Source organism: Sciurus vulgaris (genome assembly GCF_902686455.1).
Source record: "Sciurus vulgaris genome assembly, chromosome: 13".
NCBI lineage: Eukaryota > Metazoa > Chordata > Mammalia > Rodentia > Sciuridae > Sciurus > Sciurus vulgaris.
This window is the reverse complement of record NC_136474.1, coordinates 57,069,114-57,095,288: the sequence shown is the minus strand read 5'-3', so window position 1 is coordinate 57,095,288 and position 26,175 is coordinate 57,069,114. Positions and strand designations below refer to the sequence as shown.

General features: G+C 39.4%; 1 protein-coding gene across 2 annotated transcripts in view; it reads left to right on the top strand.

Annotated features, from left to right (window-relative positions):
- The first annotated feature begins 21,196 nt into the window (after positions 1–21,196).
- The window catches only part of DSC3 (desmocollin 3), a 48,090-nt gene continuing 43,111 nt past the window's right edge, over positions 21,197–26,175 (top strand). For both annotated transcript variants that reach the window (XM_079109323.1, XM_079109324.1), the window contains exons 1-2: positions 21,197–21,240; positions 21,469–21,682. In XM_079109323.1, the coding sequence (XP_078965449.1) occupies positions 21,212–21,240; positions 21,469–21,682 (243 nt within the window). In that variant the 5' untranslated portion in view covers positions 21,197–21,211. The remainder of the gene's footprint in view (positions 21,241–21,468; positions 21,683–26,175) is intronic.

Here is a 26,175-nt window from a genome sequence, read left to right as displayed (position 1 = left end):
TCTCACTAAATCTCTGTGTACACCTCTGATTGGCATGTGCTGAAATTTTTTTCCATCAAGTACACCAAGAACCCAACTGGTCCTGAGTCAAGTTCCCCTTCTCTCAGGGAACTCCTTCTCCAGTGCTCCTTCTGGGACACCTCTTCTCCTGTGATACATGTACGGATATATTACAGTGAAGCCAGTTTATATAAATATATATATTTATATATATACACACACATATATGTATATTGTAACTATACATTATAACTATAATTATAATGTATATATGTATATAATGTATATTATGTATGTATCTGTATATACATGTATACATTTATAATTATAATTCACTGATTAAAATAATAATAATAATATAATGGGAGATCCATAGAGTAGAGCAAGGAGGTGAGGGAGGGAGGAGGGGTGGGTAAGGGAAAGTGCAAGGGAATGAAATTGACCAAATTAAGTTCTGTACATGTACAAACAGGACAGAGCGAATCCATTGTTGAGATAGTAGTTTGGGGATGTCAAGATGGCGGAGCAGGGTATAAGAAAAATGTTGGCCTGAATACAAAATGAGGAGGGGAGTCATCATATCCCTCTTAATGATAAATCTCATCACCATAGCAACTCCTGCCACAAATTCTACACTTCAATTAGCCAAAAATAAAGTAACTAAATGGGGAAAAAAATGAGCAAGGTTTTCAGTCAGGTCCATTGACAGGGAAAGAGGCACAGCTCAGCATAGAAGAGGAGACTGGTGCAGGCAGGGCCTGGAGCCTCTCTTCCTAGGCCAGCACCACTCTTCTTTAGGGAGCGGCTTTCGCGTTCAGTAAATCTACCCTCTACCTGCTGCTTTGCATGTCTCACTCAATTCTTTGTTCAGCTAGCCAAGAACCTGGACCCCAACTGGACCCTCCCCTGGTATAATTATTTTGTATAATTATAATGCACCAATAAAAATCATTTAAAAAATAAATTAACAATAGATAACAAGTAAAAGAGCATACAGATTTTATTAAACACAGAAAGATGAGATTCAAAGAGGGTTAAACAGGTAGAACAATATATAAAGCTTATAAAAGGGATAGGGGCTTAGGCACCTTGGGGAGAGGGGAGGTGGCACAGGCAATGTGCCCAAGGTTGGGGGAAGGATGTGCCCAGAGGGTTGTCTTGTTATGCAGACGAGTCTCTCAGGTAAGAGCTACCTATGATGATCTCTGTCGGGACCAGAAGTCAGATTCCCACCTCTTCTTCCTGTGAAAAGATCTTTCCCATATCCAAAGGGTGGAGATGGATATCAGAAAGAAAAACCTCTGTTAATGTAGATAGATGGAGATTTCTTTTACAAAAGTACAACTTTTCAAGTCATTCCTCTGCCTGCAGAGGTCTATAGACCCTCTGAATAAACCATCTCTTAATGTGACAAAGAAATATATTTGGGATGGGATTTTTACTCTCTCACATGTTATTATTACTGTTGAATGTTGTTCTGGAGGCAGTTTGTTATTTACAAGGTCAACTGTGTCCCTTTGAAGCTCATTCTTAGGGAAGGTTTAAGGTAGACTCCCTTGGGATAATTTAATCCTTTACTAAAGTATGACTCTGCAACCAATAACCAGAGTTGGGAAAAGTCCAACTCTGGGAAAAATCCAGTGTGGAAAATCTTCCCTCTCCATCTCCTTAAACTTCAATAAGTCTGTAACTCACCAGATGCTTTGTGCACCTGGGATTTTATGTGGAAATCAGAAAATAGAGGTTAAATTTCACATCTGGGGTGATGCAGGATAGAGAACAGCACTCTAGGAAAATGAACCATCCACTAAACTGAGCTAATGTAGGAAGATGAAGAGATCAGAGCTGGGGCCTAACCAGAAAATGACAAGTAACTTTCTGGAATATGTAGAGAGTTTGGGAGTCACTCCAGGGAATAGGACTTAGTCTACTTCATTTAAATTAGAGTTTCAGCAGAACTAACAGAAGTGAAACCAGGGCATTCTGGGCATCCTTCTCTGGCCATTAATAATCATCTTTTCCACCCTAGTAATACTGTAGCACACGAAGTTAGCACACAGCTTTCCTTGTTATAACTTCCTTTCTCTCCAAAGGTCTTCTCTATGGTATAGTATTGGGGTATAAGGATTACCAGTTGAACTTCAGTGGAATTCAAAAGCCTACTTATTCCAGCTTGAGGGCTAGTCTCAGTTTAATGTGATATCAAAAAATATCACAAACCCAAGTCCAACTATCTTAAATACATCATTTCTAGACATCTTCTTGAACAGAGAAACAGAGGGAATACTATGTTAACTTCATTGCAAAATTTCCTGAAAGCCTCTGCAACGGAAAGCAAATTGAGATATTTTAGGGGAAAATTATTGAAAGGATATCACACGTTCACAGGTTTGATAGGTGTGGAAAGAAAACAGGGAGCAGAAGCAATAGGTACTACCTATTAGTAAGGTAATGGGGGTCATCTTGTACACTCTCACTTTGCTGGTTGAAAATTTTCATTTCCAAAAATCAGAGAAAAGGAACAGAAAAAGGATAAAAAAAAAGAATAGAAATGAAAAAAATAGCGATCATTTTAAATTATTTTAGGGGATCTCTTCTCTCACAGTTTCCATAATCATCGGTTAATTTGAATTCTTCATTGCATAACATATGTAAAATTCTTATGAGATGCATCTTATGAGATGTCAATGTATAAAAACAGTTCCAAATAACAAAACTATCCCTAAAGCTCTCCATATGGTTCACTGATTTCTCATGAGGCTCCAAACAATAAATTATAGAATGATGAAAGAATTTGGATAATTTCCTAGAGAACAGAACAAGACTTAACCTGCAAATACAGTTTTATTTTCTTCAACTATAATTAGGCATACTGTTTCTTCCAAGAATAACAGTACTAATTTACACCCTGCCAAGACCTTTCAGACTTAAGCAGAAAAGGGGAAAATAAAAACTAGCCACACTCTACCTACCTGTAGTTACCACCCATTAATACATTCAAATTATTAATCTAGCAAAAGGATTAATCCATAGATTAGGTTAAAGCTCTCATAATCTAATTGTTCACCTCTGAACATTCCTGCAGTGTCTCAGCATGAGCTTTCTGGAGCTATGTAGCTAGTCAGTCATGCATGGGTGAACATGGTAAAAACAATGAATGGTGACTGAAAATCACAGGGAGCCTTATGTGACAGATAACCATCCTGAAGATAGGGACTTGGCAGCACAATTCACAATAGCCAAACTATGTAACCAGCCTAGCTGTCTATCAACATATGCATGGATATAGAAAACTAGAATATAAATACACAATGGAGTTTTATTCTTGAATAAAGAAAAATGAAATTATGTCATTTGCAGAAAAATGGATGGAACTTGAGACCAAGGGGTTCACATATGAGCTTTGGAGGACACCTAATATCTAGACCATAACAATTGGGGAGTGATATTTGCCAAATTACATTGTTATGTGTGCATGTATGAATATGTAACATCAAATATCATCATTATGTGCAACTATAATGCACCAGTAGAAAAATGTGGAAAGAATAAAAAAGATGGGGACTTGGAATGTTATAACCTTCCCCATCCTTAATTTTAAAAAGATTACCATTCCAGACCATCTCTTGTACCCAAGTCTTCAGACCCTCCCTGAAGTTTGTTACCAAAGTTATGTATTTCACAACCCCCAAACACCCTGATAGCAAAAACATCAAGATCCTCACAAGGAAAAGTTGGTGGGGGCTTTAAAGAGGCAGGAAATAAGGGCAAAACCAGGAAGACTCCATAAAAACCTGTTTTAGTCAGCTTTTTCAAAGCTGTGACTAAAAGACCTGTTAAGACAAATTTTAGGGGAGGAAAAGTTTATTTAGGGGCTCATTGTTTCAGAGGTCTTATTCCATAGAAGGCCCAGCTTCATTCCTTGGGGCTCAAGTTGAGGCAGAACATCATGGCAGAAGAACGTGGCAGAGGGAAGAGGCTCATATGATGATCAGAAAGCAGAGAGAGACTCCACATGCCATACACAAAATACATATCCCAAAGGCACACTCCCAGTGACCCATCTCTTCCAGTCACACCCTACCTGCCCTCAGTTTTCACTTGGTTAATCTCATCAGGGGATTAACTTGCTGTTGTGTTAAGGCTCTCATAACCCAATCATTTCTCCTCTAAATCTTCTTGCACTGTCTCACACATAAGCTTTTAGGAGACACCTAATAACTGAACCATAACAAATCCCATTAAGGGGCCAATAGGAAATTGAGACAAAACAAGTTGACTCAATTTCTTTAAAAACCTCAACTCTGAACACCACATCATTCTCTCTTGGAAGTGGTCTATGCTTCTCCAGTCAAAAGTCAAGAGGTAGACTTGGATAGGACTCTGGAAACTTCCTGGAATCCCTAATAAAACTGTAAGGCAGGAAGAATGCTCTTTCCCCCTTTCCTATCCCTTCTAATAAACTCGTGCCTGTTACTTTCAGCTGACATGTCTGAAATCTTTCTGGCATGATTGTAAGACTCAGGTGAAGTGTCTTCATGCTGCCTCAGTTTCCTGAAGGTCTCAACCCTATACCAGGAGGACACTTCATATACTTTACAGATTGGTTTGGTGTTAACTCTGTACCCACATGAAGATGGTTAGTAACTCTGGATAACAGGTCTCTAAGGGACAAATTCATATTGACCTCTGTCTTGAATCGCAAACTTTTCTGATGCTTCTACTGTATTATTTATCTGGAAAAAAAAATGGGAACTTGGTATGTTATAACCTTCCCCACTCTTAATTTTAAAAAGGCTTCCATTTCCAGACCATCTTTTGTACCCAATTACTGGGAAGTTCCCTTTGTTTTGTAGCCTGAGTTCCTTTAGGAAAACTGCCAATAATATTTTTGGCCTTTTTTAAGTCTCTTAGAGTTTGGACAAAACTTCTTGCTCAATTCTTAACATTTTTATGGGAACTTGAAAATTGCTGTATTTTACCATGTGATTTAGTCATCTTATCATTTTTTCTTTAAAGATAATAAGAAGAATTAAGCCTTGTAAAGTTGACTCTACCCATAAATGAGGGACTAAGTGGTTCCCTTGGTAATCCAAGGGTTCTCTGTGCTAAGAGATACTGCCAAAGGGAAGGACGGACCACACTCAGAAGTCATATTGCTTCACACAGAACAGAGATTAGATGCTTATCCCTCTGTATTTAAAAATATTCAATATTCACACATCAGCACTGTTCCAAAGCTTCTGAAATGTCCTATTGAAAACTAGATTTATTGTGCTATTGTGTTATGCTAGTCCTCCTAGCATGCTAATATAAGGCTAAGGCAAGCCTTAACTCTAGAGAGAAGCTTCCATATTTCCTTGTGTAAGGAGCAAAATTAAATGTGTGACATTCTGTGTGCTGTGTAACTTGCAAAAAAACAACCTGTATACTCTGTGCTGTGTAACTTACAAAAAACAACTTGTGCTGTGTAACTTGCAAAAAACAACCTGTATACTCTGTGCTGTGTAACTTACAAAAAACAACTTGTGCTGTGTAACTTGCAAAAAACAACTTGCTTGTGTTGTAATGAGGTAATGATGTGGTGTTGCGCCCAGGTAGGATTAGATAGGATTGACGTTGCCCCCAAGTTGGAGACATGTGCAACTGACCCCGAGTAAGATAACTAAATTCCCGCAGACCAAGACCGGCTGGCAGGGTCTGATAAAAAGGATTTAAAAGGACTCATAATGAGTCTAGCTCCAGTCCCCATTTTACACCAATGACGCCAGTGTTGTGCCAAGCCTGACGGGGACTCACTGACTTGCTCATTGCTTGCTGGAACATTCATCATCCTGACCGTGACCAAGACATTCCTGTGGAAGTGACAGCGGAGCTGCACGTGTGCATCCTGCCTGAGACGTCTCCACCCGGCCTGCCTGCGGTGACCTCGCCACCCTCCTTTGCCTTCCAACCGTCCTCCAAATCAGGACCTCGACCAGAGGAGAAGGGAGTTCCCCAGCGAGATCTCCTGAGCTGTCTTCCTGACTGACCTCTGGGAGTTGCTGCCCTTCGACTCAAGACACATCACACAGGAGTGGACCTTAGGAACAGGTCTTAGTAAGGAGTGAGTCTTGTTTATTCGGGGCTTATAATAATTTAGTGATTAAGTTATGTGTGATATTGGTGTGACTAAAAGTTAGAATAACTATAAATAATTGTGATCAGCATCAAATAAAAGCCAATTGATTTTGGACCAAATTTACTCTCATTGACAACTCCTTGCCGCTCGTGACACCTTGCATCAAACAATGAGAACTACATAACTCTAAAACCAAATCTGAATATCCAGGAGTAAAAAGTAAAATTCAGAACTTAGTGGTAATAATTAATTCATCTCAGATATTCTACAGACACCTAATATTTTAATCTGTTTCAGATTGTTAATTTGATAAACCTTTTAAAAAAGTAATTTGGACAAAAAAAAAAAAAAAAGGAAAGTTTGATATGTTAAAACCTTCCCCACACTTAATTAAGAAAAACTACCATTTTTGGACCATGTTGTCATTATCTTTTATACAGACAAAATGTAGATAACTTCTTAGCCAGAATGTAACATGAACAGCCTTTAGTCCAATGTCCAATAGAGTCTTCCTTCTCCTCTGAAACCTTGAGAGTTCAGTTTTTCCTGTCCCCAGTCCTACCAGTATTCTGATCTTCTGAGCTCCCACCAGAACAACAAGCTTCTGATCTTCACCCTCCTACACTTGAGTGAACACCCTGAGGCTACCCTCATAGTCCTATCAAGTGCTGGCTATGTTTCCCCCAGGCTTCTGGAGATGGGGCAGCCTTTCAAATTCCTCATCATTGTCGCTGGCAACCAGGACCATTTCTCACAAAGAAACAACAAAACTAACAATCCCCCCAAACCTCAAATTCTTTAGTCTGTCAATAAATTATATCATCTATCAGGTCTTGTATCGACAAGCAAATATGGGAGGAAACAACTAAAACTTGAGATGTCTGTGAAATTTACTATATTTGATGTAAAACAAATAAATATTCTAATCACTAGTATGTAGAGTAGGATGATCATGATGAAGCCAGAATTGGGGATAGGCAGTTAGTGTAGAAATAGGGGATCGGGTCAAATCAAGGAAATGGAGGCCATGAAGCTATCTGCCTCTGGAAGCTGGAGACTGCCCCTGGGAGAATGAAATGTCAAGGATCTCCAGAGCCCATAGATTATCAAATTTACCTGCCCTTATCAAGGACTGCAAGCAAGGGGCTGCTAATTAATGCCCCCTGGGCCCTTGCCTGGCTGAATCACTTTGGGCCTCCCCCTGCCCCATCTGCTTCTCACTTTTTACATCTCACCTGCAAAACCAGGCCTAGTCACATAGGCAGGAAGGAGAGATAAGGGGGGAGAGAACTGGAGAAAAAAGAAAACTTAGCCTATATAAGATGTAGGGTGCGCTCACTTCTGGGATTCTAGAACATCAGCCATGGACCCCTTCTCCCCCTCAGGAGAAGTCTGTATTATTACTACTTTTAAATAAAACCTGCTTAATATGCTTGCCTTGGTGTGCTTCTCTAGTATTCAAACTTCAACATTAGAGGGAGCAGAACTCGTCACCAGTCAATGCGGTATCGAAGATATGATGCATGAGATCACTGAGGAACCGAGGGCCGGGGGAGAGTGGGAGGTAGAGAGAGAGGATGTGCAGAGAGTTCTTCTGCACCTTCAGTTAGTATTTGCAAAAAGTATTCATATTTCTAGACAGAAAGCAGCTACCTTCACTATATCATAACTCTCTAAGAGGACAATCCCAAAAGGAGCCGTAGTGACTAGGGACATAGCTCAGTGGTAGAATTGTGATGGGCTGACAGATCAGACTCCATGAGAATGTTATAGGCCAGACACTAAGGGAAATGACTAAACAGACTCCATTTTTCTCTGAGACTCCATATTATGTAGGAAATAAGCTTCTCCCATGGGAACACCCCACCTTTGTGCCCATCATCAGTTACTTGGTGTGACATGTTTAATAATATACAATGGCAACTCCTATGTAGTAAAGAATTGCTCTCTTTTGATTCCTATTGCTCCTAAACAATGTACCATGTAAACAGTAATTGTGTGGGTGTTAGCAACCATTCTTTAGTTTGTACCTAGGTAAGGGTCATTTTGACCCACTTCCCCTTCTGTCGATGATCTCATGATGTTAATGTCTAATTTCGAATCATAGCAACAGACACTTATGTTTAATGTGATTTTTGGTATAAGAACCCCTACAACCCTGTGGTCGGGGCTGTTCTCCCAATAGCCATTTTTTGGGGCATTGTGTGAGATAGTCAGCCGGCCGGCTTAATAAAGACTCTCAAATTTGGACTTCTCAGTGGTGATCGATCTGTTCTTAAGTTGCGCCCCATAACAGAATGAGTGCTTATAGAAAGAGTGAGGCCTTGGGTTCAATTCCCCAAGTACCCCCAAACAGGTAAACAATGAAATAAAAACTTAATAAATGAAAAGGAGTATGGAATTCAAATATATGGCCATCAAACTTTCTTACAGACTTTCTGTATTTCTCTATGACATTTCTTATAACACCAAACTCAAAACTTCGCAGGTATCCAACACCTTTAAAACTCTTACTCTCTCAGGTAGGGAGATAATAAAATTTATTGTCTCAAGCGGAATACTTTTTTGTATGAAAGGGGACACTCTTAAGGAACAGATACCCTGGGGTGATATTAATTACCCACAATCATTTTGGCCAAACTAAGACATATGGTCCTATTTCTGGCTGTTCTCTTGTGCCTGTCAAATGCTTCTTTTCTGTCGCTGAGAATTGACGGTCTGAATAAAATCCAAATTTTTCTATATTTTTAATCCCCTCTTTGAATATGTGTTCACCTTCCACCTCTTGAGTGAACACCCTGAAGCTACACTTATACCCTAGCAAGTGCTAGCTATTTGTTTCTCCCAGGCTTCTGGAGATGGGGTACCCGTTCATCTTTTCCTGGCAACCAGGACCATTCTTCCTTCTTTCTTACAAAGAAACAACAAATCTAACAAGTCCCCCAAACCTCAAATTCTTAGTCTGTCAATAAATTATATCACCTATCATGTCTTGCAGGTATTTCTTGATTTCTCATTCATTAGATATTTCAGCACTTTGTGCACTAATTTAAAAAAAAAGATGCACCCATCATCTGTTTTTGTTTTTTGTTTTTTCTTTCAAAATTAAACTTTCCAACTTCCTGTTAGTTGAACTACAAACTCTTTTTTACACCATCCTTCAGTTACTCATTCTCATAGTTACATTTTCGAGTTTGCAATAACCTTAATTACAGAACATCTGAAATTTAAATTTTAAGCATTATTATTTCTGAGTGCTGCCTCTTAGTTTTCTAGTTCCCTGACTCTAGTGTTCTATTCCAAACATTCAACAAAACTTGAAACCCTTATCGCTTTATCATAACCTCATTAAAGTCAACATGTCCCTTCTTTCTTAGCTTAAATTTATTGATTCATTGCTTGAATCTATTGTCCCATATTCCTCACCTCCTTTCTTTCTTTCCTCCTTTGTAATCACTTGGCAAAATCTAATTACTGGATAAACCCCACTTTCTACCTCCTTTGTGACTTTTGCATGAGCTCTGGAAAACAGTCCTGAAATTCTCAGGACTGATTCATGATTCTACCCAATTATCTAAAGTTTGAGATTTTTGAAAACACTGGGATACAAAACTAATTTGAGAACCGTCAACCTATATTATTATTGATAGAAGACAATGAGTAGAAATAGAGTATATTACATAGGAATAGTAACTATTCATGAACTTTTGTTTAAGGTTATATACATGAATTGCTTACCAATTCACGAAATAGGACATTTTAATTTATTTGTTTATTTCTTGTTTGATTGTGGTGATGGGGGTTGAACCCAGGGCCTTTTACATGCTAGGCAAACTACACTCACAGCCCTGGAACTATTTCTTCTAGTGGATCACAGTCAACGATTCAAAACACTGACTTGGCAATCTTCTATTTTATACCTGCTCTGTCTTCAAAACTCTAATCCACCTTCCTCACTTCAGGTCCAATTTCAATTTCAATTACAAATCAGAAGCAGAAGAGAACTCCTTTACCTTTCCACCACCAACTGTACGAGACTGCAAGCATTTAAAGTGGATCCCTTCCAGGTCATGACCCTGATGACAACCTGATGAGCCTTCAGCACAGAGGACCCAGCCGGGCCAGGTCTGGCCCAGACTTCTGACACATAAAACTGTGGGTACTAATGTGTGTTGTTTTAAGACTGAACATTTGTGGTAGCTTGTAGTTACTTGGTAATACTTTTTCTTTCTTGAGTACATTCTACATCTGAGGTGCATCCTACATTATTTCTCAGAGGGTACTAAGCTCTCTGCCCTCATTGGTTCAATAACACACCCGTTATTGACCTTTTTATCTTCCCATTCGCTGCCTTTGCCTATGGGTTTCTCTCTTAATAGACCGGTTTCTCTGACATCTTTTTTCAGGTTCTACTTTCAGGAGAACTAGAGTGACAGATACAGGGAGGGATGATCTGAGGAAGAGCCGCCTGTCTCTTTCCTCATCACCTCGCCTCATTGTCTTTGGCTCTCTGAAATCCTCTTTCATGCCTGCCACTCCAATCAATCTCACTTTTCTGTTGTCACCAGTGACTTATTCATGTCAAATCAAATAGTCAGTTCTTAACCCTAATCTTACTAGGTTTCTTAAAAGCCTGGACCACAGTTAATTACTTTCTTCTGGTTGGGAATCTGTCCGCCTGGCTTATGGGACACCACATGCATTTGCTGACCACTTCAACTTAGTATAGAGGAAGCTTGTTTCTCTTTTCCTCCTGATTTCTGGAGTTGACATACCTGATGACTCTGTCTTCCTGTTTTCCGAAATGCAGGCTCTTAAATAATCGCTTTTTCAACAAATAAAAGATAATTCTATTCAAAGTGTACAAAACTTGAATTTATTTTAATAAATATTTGAATAAAGTATATTTTATCATATATATAAATATTTGTTAATATTTAGCAAACATTGCTATCATAAAACATTAATTAAAAGACAAACAACCCAATTATAGTGCCAAATAAATACATTAAAAATTGCTCAAATCATTAGTCATCAGGCAAAAACAAATGTAAAACAAGATGAGCTACAACTTCCTCAGGGAAATGCAAATTTAAATTACAATGAGGTACTCATAATGGCTACAACTATAATATTGGTTTAAATGTGTTGGTAAGGATGTAGATCAACTGAAACTTTCAAATATTGCTGATGAAGAATTGATCTGGCAGTAGTTAATGAAGTTAAACATAGCATCTGACCTATGATGTAGAAATAAACCTACTAGTAGAAATATACACAAAAGAAAGGAAAGCTTACTCCCATAAACAGACTGTACATGAAGGTTCACAGCAGCTTTAAAATTGCTAAAATCTGAAACAATACAAAAGTAAATTTATAAACCGCAATATTATTTGATATTAAGAGGGGCAAGCTACTGAAACACTCTATGGTTTAAACTAAGATATGTTGAATGAAAGAAAGCAGACGCTAAAGCATCCAGAATATGTGTCAATCATCTTCTAAGATGGAATCCAATAGTTTCTGCCTCCTGGTATTGGCATCATTTCCTAGGCTGAAGATTGCTCCTAGTGACTTCTTTTGAGCCACTAGCATGCAGCAGAGGTGCTAGAGAGTCACCTCTAACATTGGGATACAAATGAACTGCAGTTTCCATTTTGAGAATCATATCTATTTGGCTTATTCTAAGGGAATCCAGGTATCCATGTTGTTCACTGCCCTAGAAAGGCCCCTGATGTTGCTGTCCAGCAATAATCAAGGACCTGAGATTTGCCACTGGCCACGTGAGTAAGCTTAAAACAGCACTTATATATCCCAGCTGAGCCTTGAGATGAGGGCAATTCCTGTTAAACATGTCAATAGCATCCTTTATGATGATGACACATAATGGGGGGAAGGAGGGGTTAGTGTTAGGGTTAGAGTTAGGGTTAGGGAGGGCGGCAAGAATGGAGGAAGGAAGGACTGTATAGAGGGAAAAGAGGGGTGGGAGGGGTGGGGGGGAAGGGGGAAAAAACAGAATGAATCAAACAACATTGCCCTATGTAAATTTATGATTACACAAATGGTATGCTTTTACGCCATGTACAAACAGAGAAACAACATGTATTCCATTTGTTTACAAAAAAAAAAAAAAAAAAATAGCATCCTTTATGACTGTCTCCAAGCCAGAGACTAGTTCAGCCATGAAGGGATTCCACTGAAACCATGAGACAGAAAGTCTTTGTTTAAAGTTACATATTGTTTAATAATATAAAAGGGCTGACCAATAGATTAAGAACTAATACAGCAATAGCTAATTAATAGTGTGTGATTTCATTTATGTGAAATTCTGGGGAAGTCAAAACTACTTGTGAGTGACATGCAGCATAAAAATGGTTGCCTAAAGGTAAGAATTAGATAGACTAGGGTCAAGGAAATGTCCTGTATCTTGGTTTGAATGATGGTGACACAGATGTATGTATTTGTCAAAACTCATTGAACTTATTTGTGGTCTATGAATTTTACAGCATTTAATTATAATGAGTATTTTTTTTAAGCCAGGAATATCAGTCTTTGACCAACAGGCTGAGGTAACTTTGGATCCAGTCAGGTATGTAGATTATCATAATTGAATCAAATAGAAAAGCAAAAATATTTTCCAAAGTTATCTACTGTACAAGAAGAAAGGGCCATAAATTTGAAAAAGCATGGACCTAGTCCAAGGTAACTATGCCAAACAAGTTAACTTGCAATTTAAAACTTCACTAGAGACTCTAAGCAGATGAGGCTAGAGAATCCAGATCTGGCAGACTGGAATCCTTATGTTGGGAGGATCAGGTCTCTTTATTTTACTAATAGAATGTGATTGCCCAAACAAATCTCTTTCCTCATTTTCCTCAAAAATGACCATATACAAAGATTTACTGTGAGTTAAAGAACATTATTCCCATTTGTTCAAAATTAAGAGAGTCAAGGGGAGGAATAGGTCAGAGGTCCTTGGATAATCTTGGGGGACATAAAGGCATTCTCCTGACCAATGACTGTAACACGATGCTTCCATCTTCTGTGGATAGATGGGTTCGGAAAACTGTCAGAGAGACCTAGGAGAGCAAGACTCAGACCACTTAGACCACCTTATTCTTAGGTAATAGTTTCTTATTTATAATAACTTGTTATATAAGGAAACGTACATAAAATGTGTTCTTTATCTTTCGTTATGTCCCAAGAACTTGTGCATGCTTATTATATTCCAAAATCTTTCAGGGGAGAGAAAGACCAACTCTCAGTGTACTAAATGAGAAAGGAGAAGATGAGACTAGATGACATTGGTGTTGGTTATCTTGGGAAAGGCAGGACACCACAAAGGACAAAAGATGTCATGACCATAACCATAGTGCTTGTCTGTTTATAACTTCTTTTTGTCCACCTAGGATGTCAAGAATAGGGCAAAGAGAAGCCTCCAAACTCTGCTTAGACCTTTGGAACATAAGCAGTTGAAGTCAGATAATTCATCATAACAGAACTGAGAAATTGTTCCTGATAATATTTGGTCACTGCTATTTTAGTCAGTATTTTATCACTGACCAATATACCTAACCAGGACAACTCAGAGGGTGAAAAGTTTATTTTGGCCAATGGTCTCAGAGGTTCTGTCAATGACTGGCTGACTGTATAGTTTTGGGCCCAACGTGAGGCAGAACATCATCATGGTGGAGGGTGTGGTAGAGAAAAGCAGCTCAATTCATGACAGCCAGAAATCAGAGACCTCAGCTCACTGGGACACACCTACCAGAGACCTACTTCCTCCAGCCACACCTGCTTATAGTTACCACCCAGTTTATCGAATCGAATGAATTAATTCACTAATTAGGTTACAGCTCTCATAATCTGATCATTTCACCTCTGAACATTCTTGCATGGACTCACATGTGAGCCTTTGGAAGACAGTTCATTTGTGAACCATAACAATTACTTCATGTTGTCTTGAGTAGGATATAAGGAAATTATTTTGGCTAGTGTCTCTTTGATGTTGGAATCATTTATCTTAAAAACAAAATTATTTATCACTTTTGGGGCCTGGCAGGAAGGTTTTGGTCAGAGATTCTCCTTTTACAAGTGAAGCATTATAGTTAAATCCGGGATTGTCCCTGACCAACATCAAAATAGAACTCAGAAACTGGGAGAAACAGTCAATTTTACTGAATGTGAAGAACTTTGAAATCTTACTAGAAACGGGGAGCAAAACAGCCAGCACATACCTAGTAGGAAAATTTCTATCTCCTAAGTTTTCTCAATGTTCAGGCAGAATCTCTGAATTAGGTTTTTTTTTTTTTTTAATTTTGATTCATTGTACACAAATGTGTACACAACTATTGTTTCTCTGTACACAAAGTAGAGTCACACCATTTGTGTAATAGTACATGTACATAGGGTAATCATGTTTGTCTCATTCTATTATCTTTCCTTTCCCCGACCCCTTCCCCACCCATTTTTCTCTATACAATCCATCCTTCCTCCATTTTTGTCTCCCTCCCACCCCCAATTATGTATCATCATCCACTTATCAAAAAAATCATTCAACCTTTGGTTTTTTGGGATTGACTTATTTCACTTAGCATGATATTCTCCAACTCCTTCCATTTACCTGCAAATGCCATAATTTTATTCCTCTTTATGGCTGAATTATATTCCATTGTGTATATATACCACAGTTTCTTTATCCATTCATCTATTGAAGGGCATCTAGGTTGGTTCGACAATCTAGCTATTGTGAATAAAGTTGCTATAAATATTGATGTAGCTGCATTACTGTAGTATGCTGATTTTAAGTCCTTTAGGTATAGGCCAAGTAGTGGGATAGCTGGGTCAAAAGGTGGTTCCATTCTAAGTTTTCTAAGGAATCTCCATACTGCTTTCCAGAGTGGCTGCACCAATTTGCAACCCACCAGCAATGTATGAGTGTACCTTTTTCCCCACATCCTCGCCAACATCTTTGTTGCTTGTATTCTTGATAATAGACATTCTAATTGGGGTGAGATGAAATATTAGGGTAGTTCTGATTTGCATTTCTCTTATTACTAGAGACGTAGAACATTTTTTCATGTATCTGTTGATCGCTTGTAGATCTTCTTCTGTGAAGTGTCTCTCATCTCCTTAGCCCATTTATTGACTGGGTTATTTGTATTCTTGGTGTTAAGTTTTTTGAGTTCTTTATAGATTCTGGATATTAGCGCTCTATCTGAAGTATGAGTGGCAAAGATTTTCTCCCAATCTGTGGGCTCTCTCTCCACATCATTGATTGTTTCCTTTGCTGAGAAAAAACTTTTTAATTTGAATCTATCCCAATTATTGATTTCTGCTTTTATTTTTTGTGCTTTGGGAGTCACGTTAAGGAAGGCTGGTCCTAAGCCAACATGATGAAGATTTGGACCTACTTTTTCTTCTATTTGTTGCAGGGTCTCTGGTCTAATTCCTAGGTCCTTGATCCATTTTGAGTTGAGTTTTGTGCAGGGTGAGAGATAGGGGTTTAGTTTCATTTTGCTGCATATGAATTTCCAGTTTTCCCAGCACCATTTGTTGAAGAGGCTATCTTTTCTCCATTGTATCTTTTGGCATCTTTTTCTAGTATGAGATAATTGTATTTATGTGGGTTTGTCTCTGTGTCCTCTATTCTATACCATTGGTCTACCTGTCTATTTTGGTGCCAATACCATGCTGTTTTTGTTACTATTGCTCTGTAGTACTGTTGAAGTTCTGGTATTGTGATACCACCTGCTTCTTTCTTCCTGCTAAGGATTGCTTTAGCTATTCCTGGTCTCTTATTCTTCCAAAAGAATTTCATGATTGCTTTCTCTATTTCTATGAGGTATGTCATTGGGATTTTAATGGGAATTACATTGAATTTGTATAGTGCTTTTGGTATTATGGCCAGGCAATATTAATTCTGCCTATCCAAGAACATGTAAGATTTTCCCATCTTCTAAGGTTTTCTTTAATTTCTTTCTTTAGTGTTCTGTAGTTCTCATTGTAGAGGTCTTTCACCTATTTTGTTAGGTTGATTCCCAAGTATTTTTTTTTTTTTTTTTTTGAGGCTAATGTGAATGGGGTAGTTTTCCTAATTTCTCTTTCATAGGATTCATCACTTACGGATAAAAATGCATTAGATTTGTATGTGATGATTTTATATCTTGCTACTTCGCTGAATTCATTTATAAGTTCTAGAAGTTTTCTGGTATTTTTCGACTCCTCAAAATGTAGAATCATGTCATCGGCAAATAGTGATAGTTTGAGTTTTTCTTTTCCTATTCGTATCCCTTTAATTTCTTTGGTCTGTCTAATTGCTCTGATTAGCGTTTCAAGGACGATGTTGAATAGAAGTGGTGAAAGAGGGCATCCTTGCCTTGTTCCAATTGAATTAGGGTTTTTTAGAGGAACAAGAAACTGGTATCGCTCTACACAGATGTCTGCAAGTTAAGATTAGTGCTTTCCTCTTGGGGTAGTAGGTCATTTTTTATAACATGGAAAGGGAGAAACAAGTGTGATGCCTGAAAGCAAAGCAAGAAAAGCACTAATTAACGTGGTGTGGGGCCTGTTCAGTGAACACCACGTAGTTAACTGGTGGAAGGCTCCTCCTCCTCTAGTGATACGAGGGCTTAGCAAACTGAGCAGGATGAAGAGAAAAGACATCTTGAAGTAATAAAATTAACTGATCCATAATAGTTAGTGAAGAAAATAATAAATGGATGAACGTTGAGTTAAATAATGTACTACCCATAAGGAACTGGTGAGAAATAGCTACTTCTCTACTTGTCAGTTAAAGGATATGCCACATCCCCAGGCCAATGTTGCAGGATGGTCCTGAACTTCTGGGAAAAGAGAAGGCTGATGGGACAGTGATTCAGGGAATGACTCCAGGATAAATGACACATGAGATCTGGCAGTCAGTCCACTCACATCTGTAACCTTCATGCTTGCGCGATGTCCTTGGCACAGACAGATGCATACCATTGGCTCCTGAGGACATGAGAAGGTCCGGGGAAAACTAGAAGTCTCTTACCTAGTAGGAAGAAACTTTCTCTCTGAAGAAACCCCAGTGGAGAATTATGAGATGATTCCAAATGAGAAGGACTAAAAATTCACTCATTATCAGGGTTTTGTTTCATTGCTTTTGTTTAGTTATTGTAAGAAGTTACACTCACACAACAGGTCTTTGTTTTCTGTGTGGAAATTACCATTCCTTCCAGCTCAGTGACAAGTCACTGGGAAACAGCTCCTCCCTCCCTGAAAGGACAGCTTGCAGAAGAGGATATTTGTAAGGGAGTCTGAAGACTTTAGTGGAGGAAGAGGAAAACCATTGTAAGAGTTCTTGACTCATTAATTAACCAAGACTGGAAGGGAACCTTTCTGAGCCTGGCACGCCCTATCTGGATTGGATTTACTGCCACAGTGTTACTGTAGCCTGGATAATTGGGAATTTGAGATATGTACATGTACATGTCAAACTTTTTTTTTTTTTCTTGTACCAAGGATTGTATCCAGGTATGCTAAGTCACTGAGCCACATCCTGAGCCCTTTTTAAAATATTTTATTTATAGACAGGGTCTTGTTAAGTTGCTCAGGGTCTCACTAAATGGCTGAGGCAAGACTGGCTTTGAAATTGCAATTCTCCTGCCTCAGTTTCCCGAGCTGCTGGGATTACAGGTATGTGCCATGGCACCTGCCTTGTCGAACTTCCTATGATGTTGCCAAGATTCTAGTGAAAGGCCACTCCTTTGTGGACCAAAAAGGATAGTCCTGCTATCAGTATCCTGGGGAGAAGTGAGTACCTGAGGAAACCCCCTACCAAGTAGGGAGAAGGGGCAACTTCTCTTTCCCTGGAAGCCAGCGATCATTTTGGCCTAGCGTTGAGGTTCTCTTTGGGGTATGTAACATTTCTGGCTGGGTGGAATTTGAGCTGGAAAGAGCATGCTTACCCTGGGAAGACAGAAGAGGCAGACAAAGATTCTGGGATGGCTCCTGCACTGGGCAGCAATGTAATTCTTGTAGGTTACTAGTGACTTGAACTTCCCATTATCCCCAAGCCTTCCTCAGTCTTTTGAAATGGCCAGAAAGTCAAGGTTATTTTCAGGATTGGTCTGAGGAGTTAGAGGAGGGCCTCTAGGCACACCATAACTTTTTATCTGAAATTATATTCCAAAAGTGCTTATGAGCTAACATTCCATGGCAGACTTTGCTTTGTGTCACAAGAACTGTTCAAACCGATCTTTTACTTGGTTTTAATTTAAGCTTCTTTTCATATATCTCACTTTTCTTAGCAAATTTGTTTCCAACATCATATGATTATCTGGCAGTATTTTATAAAAGCATTTCAAGTGGTCTACATTTGTCACATCCCTGACTATGAAAAAATGGGGAGGTGCATTAGACCTGTGGGCCTGGAAGTGCACAAGGCCACCAAGTTCAGTGGGTCAGGGGTCAGCTGCCACCGTGTAAGATCAATTAGTCTTTCCGTGGCCAGAAATTCCTTATTAAACTTCTTTTCTGCTAAAATTGTTATGATTCCCTTGGATTCTTTGGTTTGTACTTTTTTATTTTCCCCAAAATTTCTTCTCATTTTTGGGTCTCTTATCTTTCAAACTGAAACCACAACAAAGGAAGATAATAAATCACTTCCCCACTTTGGTCCATTATTCCTTTAGCATAACTGGCTGTACAGCTTAAAGGACAGGATAATAAAATAAAGACATGACAGAAGAGTTTATATGCTTTATGGTGTCTCATGACGACTGGAAATTAATTTTATTATAGAAAGTATCCAATTTTAACTTCATTGGAACTGAAACTCACATTTTAAAACATTTTCAATGAACTCATTTTAAATTATAATCCACATAGGAGAAATAAAAGCGATTTCATTTCTCTTTAGCACATTTTCATGCTATCATTATAACTATGTAAAGATTTTTTTCTCTAAATAATAAATATGCATTGCTTTATATTAGAACTTAGACTAATATAGTCATGACAGACAAGTACCTGCTATAACAAAACAGGAAATTCCAAAATAGTTACTAATACTGCATTTGGTTATTTAACATTGATGTTGCACCTAGATATTTGGGATTTGAATTACAAGTATCTCTAATATGCTTTCTTCAGTATTTCTATGATATTAAAACTTTTATTTTGTAGAAGCTAAATGTGGAAGCTCAAAGCAATTGGCATGTAATCAGTAAGTTTAACAACATCCTCTTTTAGACAGCATGGCCAAAACAACAAGAGGATAGCAATTTGACAGTTTTTGTCACTTGCAAGGTAGTCTTAATCAGGTTAGATTAGTTAATCTGAAGATAAAGTTTAAATCATAAGAAAACTAGGTACACTTAGAATAGAGAAAAAATCTATCTCAAACTATGTGTTACATGGTTATTAAGTGAAAGCCGTATCAAGTTACAAACAGGTTCATTAATAATAATGTACAAACTGACCCAGTGATTAATTCTGTAACAGTACTTAGCAACTCTTTTTACACATTGAGGGCTTGTACTCCATTTCTACCAGAATGAAATCCAGTTCTTCAGCATAGTTGGTTCGGAGCCTCTCGTTTTGGCTAGATTCCCAGCCAGAATCTGGCCAGAATGAGAATTTTCTGCCTCCTGCTTCCCTGATGTAGAAAACTGTCACCCGTCTCTTCAGAGCTACTCAAATCCTGCTCCTCTTCCATTTGCCTGGAACATTCTCTTACCCTTCCCTCTTTCTCTGTTCTTACCTCAAGCATCTTTGCTTCCTCAGACCTTCTTCAGGTGAGTTCTAGAGCCTCTGTTCCACAATTTCCTAACACCTCAGCCCTTTACTTTAATTCTCCAACCCCTTTGCCCAACTCTTTGCTTTAACGGTGAATCCCAAGTTGGAGAGTATCGGGCGATTGGTGTTGGCATCTCCTTTCCTCACCCGTGTTTCTGAGAAGCCAATTCCACTGTGTTTCCAAAGACTGGCTGGAGCTGAAAGAAACTTTGAGAAACTTTCTCCCAGGTCATGGGCAAAGCTGAAGATTTGGAGGATGGGAGGTGAAAATTCTAGAGTGGAAAGACGTTTGGAGCCCTTTCTCTGAGCCTGGAAGTTCCTTTCAAACAGATTTTCTCTGATGGATGTCTCAGGTACCTCAGAGATGAAATTGGGCAGCTGAACTTATGGTGCCTGAGTCCTGAGAAATGAGACTCAGGAGTTTCAGGGAAATCCTAAACCTTCTGGAATACATGGCTTAGACAAGGAGTCTATTAGAAATGGCCAGGTTGAGATGAATGAAGTCCATCACTCCTTTTTCCTTAATGATTCTGGACTGTCTTTGGGTTCTGACCTCCAAACTTTTGAATGGTCTTTGAGGAGCAGCAACACATTTCTGAGAGGGCTTTGCTCCTGAATCCAGCCCTGTCGGGGATTAGGAAACATAAATCCAGTTTAGAGAGAACTAAAGAAATAACAGCATGTACTGTTTTGATGATAGCCTCCCTTCTCTCCTAGATTTTGAATTGTTTTGGGCAGTTCTGGGTTTTATTATTTCCTTTCCTGCAAACCTCCAGGTAATGCCTGGTGGACTTTCAAACCTGAAACACATTGGATGATATTGAATTTGGGGGCCTCATTTTAGAGTAGTTTTTGTGCAGCAGATTTTCTTTTGACCACAAACTGAAAATTTTCATCTTAATACAATTATGCAAGTAAGCACCAGACCACTGATTCACATTTAAGGACAAACACTTTCTTAGAAGGTTCATATGAGGCCACAAAACTTGTCAGTAAATACGCTCTTAGTGTAATCACTAACATTTTGAGTGTGTAAAATATCATTGGATCAGACTTTCTTTTACTTGGTTTTAATATCTGGCACACCAAATGCAGCTTATTCATGCCACTTGAGATAGTTTTCCTTCAGTCCTTTATCGTGTCCTGTTAGACACATTCCGGAGACAATATATTTATTTTGTTTAAACACGACATTGCCCAGAATTTGTTCGGGAACCTATGGGAGAAACTGCTGATCCAATCACAAGGTGTTCCTGGCACCCAGCAGGGCCTGAGTTGGGGCAGGCAGATCTGGGTTCCGCAGTGGGAATGCTCAGCGCAGCGCAGCGTCAGCGATGGTGACGCCCCGGGACGATCTGGGCGGCTGCCCCGCTGGGCAGACTAGGGGTGTGGGAGAACCCGCAGAGGGTGGGCCTGGGACCGCTTTCCCGTGAGTGAGCGCCCGGACGGCCGCGGGGAGCGAGGTGGCAGGCTGGGGCAGCTCCCCAGTGGCTCCGGCGGTGATAAAACTTGAGAAATAACTAGGAGGGGCTGCTCTAAGTTTCCTGGGTCCAATCCGATTTCAGGAGAGAACACGCTCCCGGGCAGACAAGCCTGAGAGAGGCCAAAGCGACTTCAAGACAAGCAACAGCCAGCAAAGCTCCTCCCGCGCGCTTGCTCTCGGTTACACTGCCCGGCGCCCGTGTTCTTCTGCCACTGTCCAGCGCTGGGATGGCAGCCGCCCGCCTCCGGGATCCACTGTGCGAAGCCCTCTCCTTGCAACTGCTGCTGACCCTCTTGGTGAGCCATCGGTCCCTGTTTTATGGAGCCGGGATGGCGGAGGAGGTCGATCGGTCTTGGTCGCTGCCGATGGGTGGCATGGGGCGGTAAGGGACCAAATGAACCGAAAGGTAACATCCACTGTTCGGCTTAATTCTGGGGGGCAGATACTGGCCCCAAGTTCAGTTTTGAGGGATGGGGGAAGCAAACGGGTCTTTGAGGGGCAGCTGTATGCCCAGATTTTTTAGCCCAATTGTGTGAATTCTGCGTTGCTTTCCGACTCCTCAGCACTTGGGTGGGAGCCATCGCAGGTAGCAGGGGACGGGGACTCGCCCGACTCTCCTGGCTCGCAGGCTGGTCTGGGAAAGGTGACTGGGCGCGCCTTCGAGTGGAAAGGGACAAAGAATGATTGTTGGTCAGTTAGGATCCTGGAGGGAGCAAAGACAGACATGAAATGGGGCTCAACAAAGTGCCTCTCCTAGTGCCCAGGGTCCTAGTTGACCTCGGATGGGGACGGTTGTGAATGGAGTGGCAGTACCGGTTCCCTTGTGTACCCTGCAGGGTTTTCTCTGAGAAACGGGTTTCCTGGCTATGCCTCTCCTAAAGGTTATTCAGGAGTTCGCCCAAACTATCCACCCCCGCGTCAGCCAGCCGGCGGCGGTGTCTGTCTGGGGAGAGAGGGTGTGGGAAGGCCGGGCAAGGGCTGCTATTGGGGACCGGGTGGTAGCGCGTTATGGCTATAGGACTGGGGTGGGGCGGAGAACTGAAGTCAAGGTGGGTTGGGATGAGGTAGAATGCGGTGGGATGGGGTGGTACTTAGTTCTACTCTGGGGGAAGCACTATGGCATGCATAGACCATGTGCCTCCTTTGCCCTAAAATCCTGCGACTGAGGACAGGATTCTCCTGGACAGGGAGTTAGGGACAATTCTCCCAGAACCCAGGAGTCTTGAAAATAAAAACTGGGAAATCTGACAGCAGTTACCTGTGAAACTTAAAACCGAACCAGAGTGGCATTTGGGACCTAGGGGAAAGAGCGGCGGTCTTTTCTTGTCCAAACATGATGCTGAGGCCTGGAGGACAAGAGGACTATGAGCGTCTACCGAGTGGGTCCACTCTGGTCAAGCGGGTCTGGGTTCCCTCAGATTGGACGAGTGGGTCCAAGCTTTATCCTCTCTTTAAATGAGTGAGCTAGGAATACTGGATTGGTAGTTGTGAGGTAAGATATATCTGCGGGCAAGGAATTGTACAAATAAGCGCATGACCAGCGCTGCAACTCTTTCCACAAATGAGTTCAAGAACTTACTCCTTAAGCATGGGAACTGCTGGCAAAATGTGTTCTGCGATATTTTGAAAGCATATCCAGCATTTATATCTAAAGACCTTGAATTGGGTGTTTTGTGTTTTCTCCGAGAAGGGATTAGGGAATGGGGAGAAGAAACTGCAGGTGCTGTTGCCAGGATTCCCAATATTGACTCTGTGGAGGGCGCTGAAAACACCCAGCTGTCCCGACTGGGATAGGGGTACTCGGTACATCTGCGCAAGAAGGTGCAAGTGAACCAAGTAGAGAAAACTTCAGCTCTGGTCTACGACTTATTCGTTTAGGATTATCTTGAAAAGGAATTTCATAGAGTTTAAATTAAGTAGTATGTTTGGAGACTTGAATACTGGAGAGTTGACACAGAATGGTAGTTTCTTTCATCTGCAACCCCCAGTTTACAAATTCTTTGAGTCGGGATGGGTAACTTAAGATCTCAGTTCTCTCTCTCTCTCTCTCTCTCTCTCTCTCTCTCTCTCTCTCTCTCTCTCTCTCTCTGTTATTGACTCATATGACTTCCAACTTTTGAGCATATCAGTAATGGAGCATTTATGGCACAGCATTTTAGAAACACTTTTCAGTTTCTAGAAACTAATGGAGCTCTTCAAAAACACTTGCTTGTTCTAAGGAGACAGCTTTTCAAATGAAGTCTGTAACACAAATCCGAGATTTCTAACATGTTAGCCTTCTCAGGAGCTGTCCCAGGAGGTAGAGGAAACTTTCCAATTTTCACTTATCTTTTCTTGCTTCTTTGCCCCCTGCTCTTTCTTCAACCTGCCATTAGAGACTTTCTATTAAACACACTCACAAACTGAAGAAAGGAGAAAAATGGGAAGGAAACGTATTGGGCATCTCACTGTTTTTAAAGTTTTTAAGTGTCTTTCAAAGTGTTTTCTCTTTTAATGTAAGAAAAATTATTAGGGATGGTGAAATTAGTATGCATTAGATCAGTTGTCTTCTGAATGTTACAAATAGTAGGATTGTTTAAAATAAGTGTTCTCCATATCAAATGTACCCTGAGAATGGTTTAATTCCCATTTATATCCTATAAATGGTATATTCTTGGATACAGTCTATCATTTTGCTAAGAGGACTCCAAAGAACCTAAAGTCATAACATTTGGCATATGAGCCCCTCCCTCTTACACTAATGTACTTTTCCCCCTTGGAATGTATATGAACTTTACCTGCAACTGGTGTTGACAAATGTGCATTTCTTTTCAGGTTTTATAACATTAATTAATGAGAATGGTGTGTGAATCCTTTATCAGACTTTTTTGACAAACTCACCTTTTTAAATAAAAGGAAATACAACGATTTATACTGACCTATGCTCATGAAAAAAAATTTAGGCAAATAAAGTAAGTTAGTGAGAAGTAGTTTTACAGCCATAAGAAAGTCAAAGTTCTAGGACATATTTAGATTGATGCATTTTTAGTTACCTTTGTAACACAAGGTTGTTGATGTCCATATTGAGAGGCAGCTAGATCCAGAAGTCACTTTGGAATGACTAAATGAATGTACACCCAGGCACATTTTTTGATCCTGTTGTAATCCCCACAGCAGTTGTCTTCCATATATGGCACTTGCAGTTAATCATACTTTCCTTTTAACCAGAATTCCCATCTTAAAATGAGATTGGTTAGAAGGAAATTTATTAGAATGACCTAAGTACTGAGACTGTAGAGAGGTAAATTTCACCATTTGCCTTCTAAGTGCTAACAAGTTGAAAGTTTATATTTCCATTTTGTAGAAGGTCAGTGTCCACAGGAGAAATGAAAAGTTTAAAATTCTATTATCTTTATGCTCAGTCAAAAGGATCCCCTTTATATGTCAGACACCACACACATTTCCTCCTTTTATTTTAAGTGCTGGGGATCAAGCCCAGGACTACCTGCATGCTTGGACACTCTACCACTAAACCATACCTAGCCCCATTCTTCAGCTTCTTTTTCTTCTATCAAAGAAAGGTAACATGTAGAAAACCTCTGCGTATTCAGTTCACATAATTGAGTAACACAAAATGATTACAGATAATTTTAGTTTTTGCTGTCTTTGGCATTAGATCTTTTTATCAGAGTTTAATGACTTTTCTGATAATAGTGCACTCATACCATTAATGAAATTTATAAAGTACTGTAAAATAAAACTATTTTTTCCAGGTTGCAGTAGGCCATGCTTTATGTTATATTTTAAAACTAAATTTGTTGCATTTCAAGTTACTTGTAACTATAGGTTTTATAAGTCAGATATTTACTTCTGAGAGTCTCCTTTAAACTTTTTACTCAAATTGTAAAATAAATAATTCATTAATATATAAAAACTTCAATTTTTAAAAGTTTTTGTCATCTTTTAAACTTTTTTATTTTTACAAACTGCATTTTGATTCATTGTACACAAATGGGGTACAAATTTTCATTTCTATGGTTGTGCACAATGTAGATTCATACATTCATGTAATCATACATGTACATAGTGTGATGATGTCTGTCTCATTCCACCATTTTTCATAGCTCCACACCCCTTCCCTCTTAATTCCCTCTACATAATCTAAAGTTCCTCCATTCTTCTCTCACCCCCTACCTCTGACCCCTATTATATATCATCATCCACTTATCAGGGAAAACATTTGGCCTTTGGTTTTTTGGGATTGACTTATTTCACTTAGCATGATATTCTCCAGTTCCATCCATTTATCTGTAAATGCCATATTATAATTTTTCTTCATGGTTGAATAATATTCCATTGTGTATATGTACCACAGTTTCTTTATCCATTCATCTATTGAAGGGCATCTAGGTTGGTTTCACAATCTAGCTATTGTGAATTGAGCTGCTATAAACATTGGTATGGCTGCATTACTGGAGTATGCTGATTTTAAGTCCTTTGAGTATAAACCAAAGAGTGGGATAACTGGCTCAAATCGTGGCTCCAAAAAAATATTTTAAAAATTGAAGGTTTTTGTATATTGCATTTGTTGTTAAGCAATCTTTATACAGAGTGATTTATAAAACACCTTTAAAGGTCATTAATTTTGTTAATGACAACTTTGCAGTATTTTTACTTTATTTTATTTAGAATAATATATCTAATTCACCCAAAAATATAGTTTTAATTACTATATTTATAACTTCAAGAAAATAATAACTCAGATCTATGTATTCACGTTATTCCTTTTAAAAATTATATTGGTCAATTC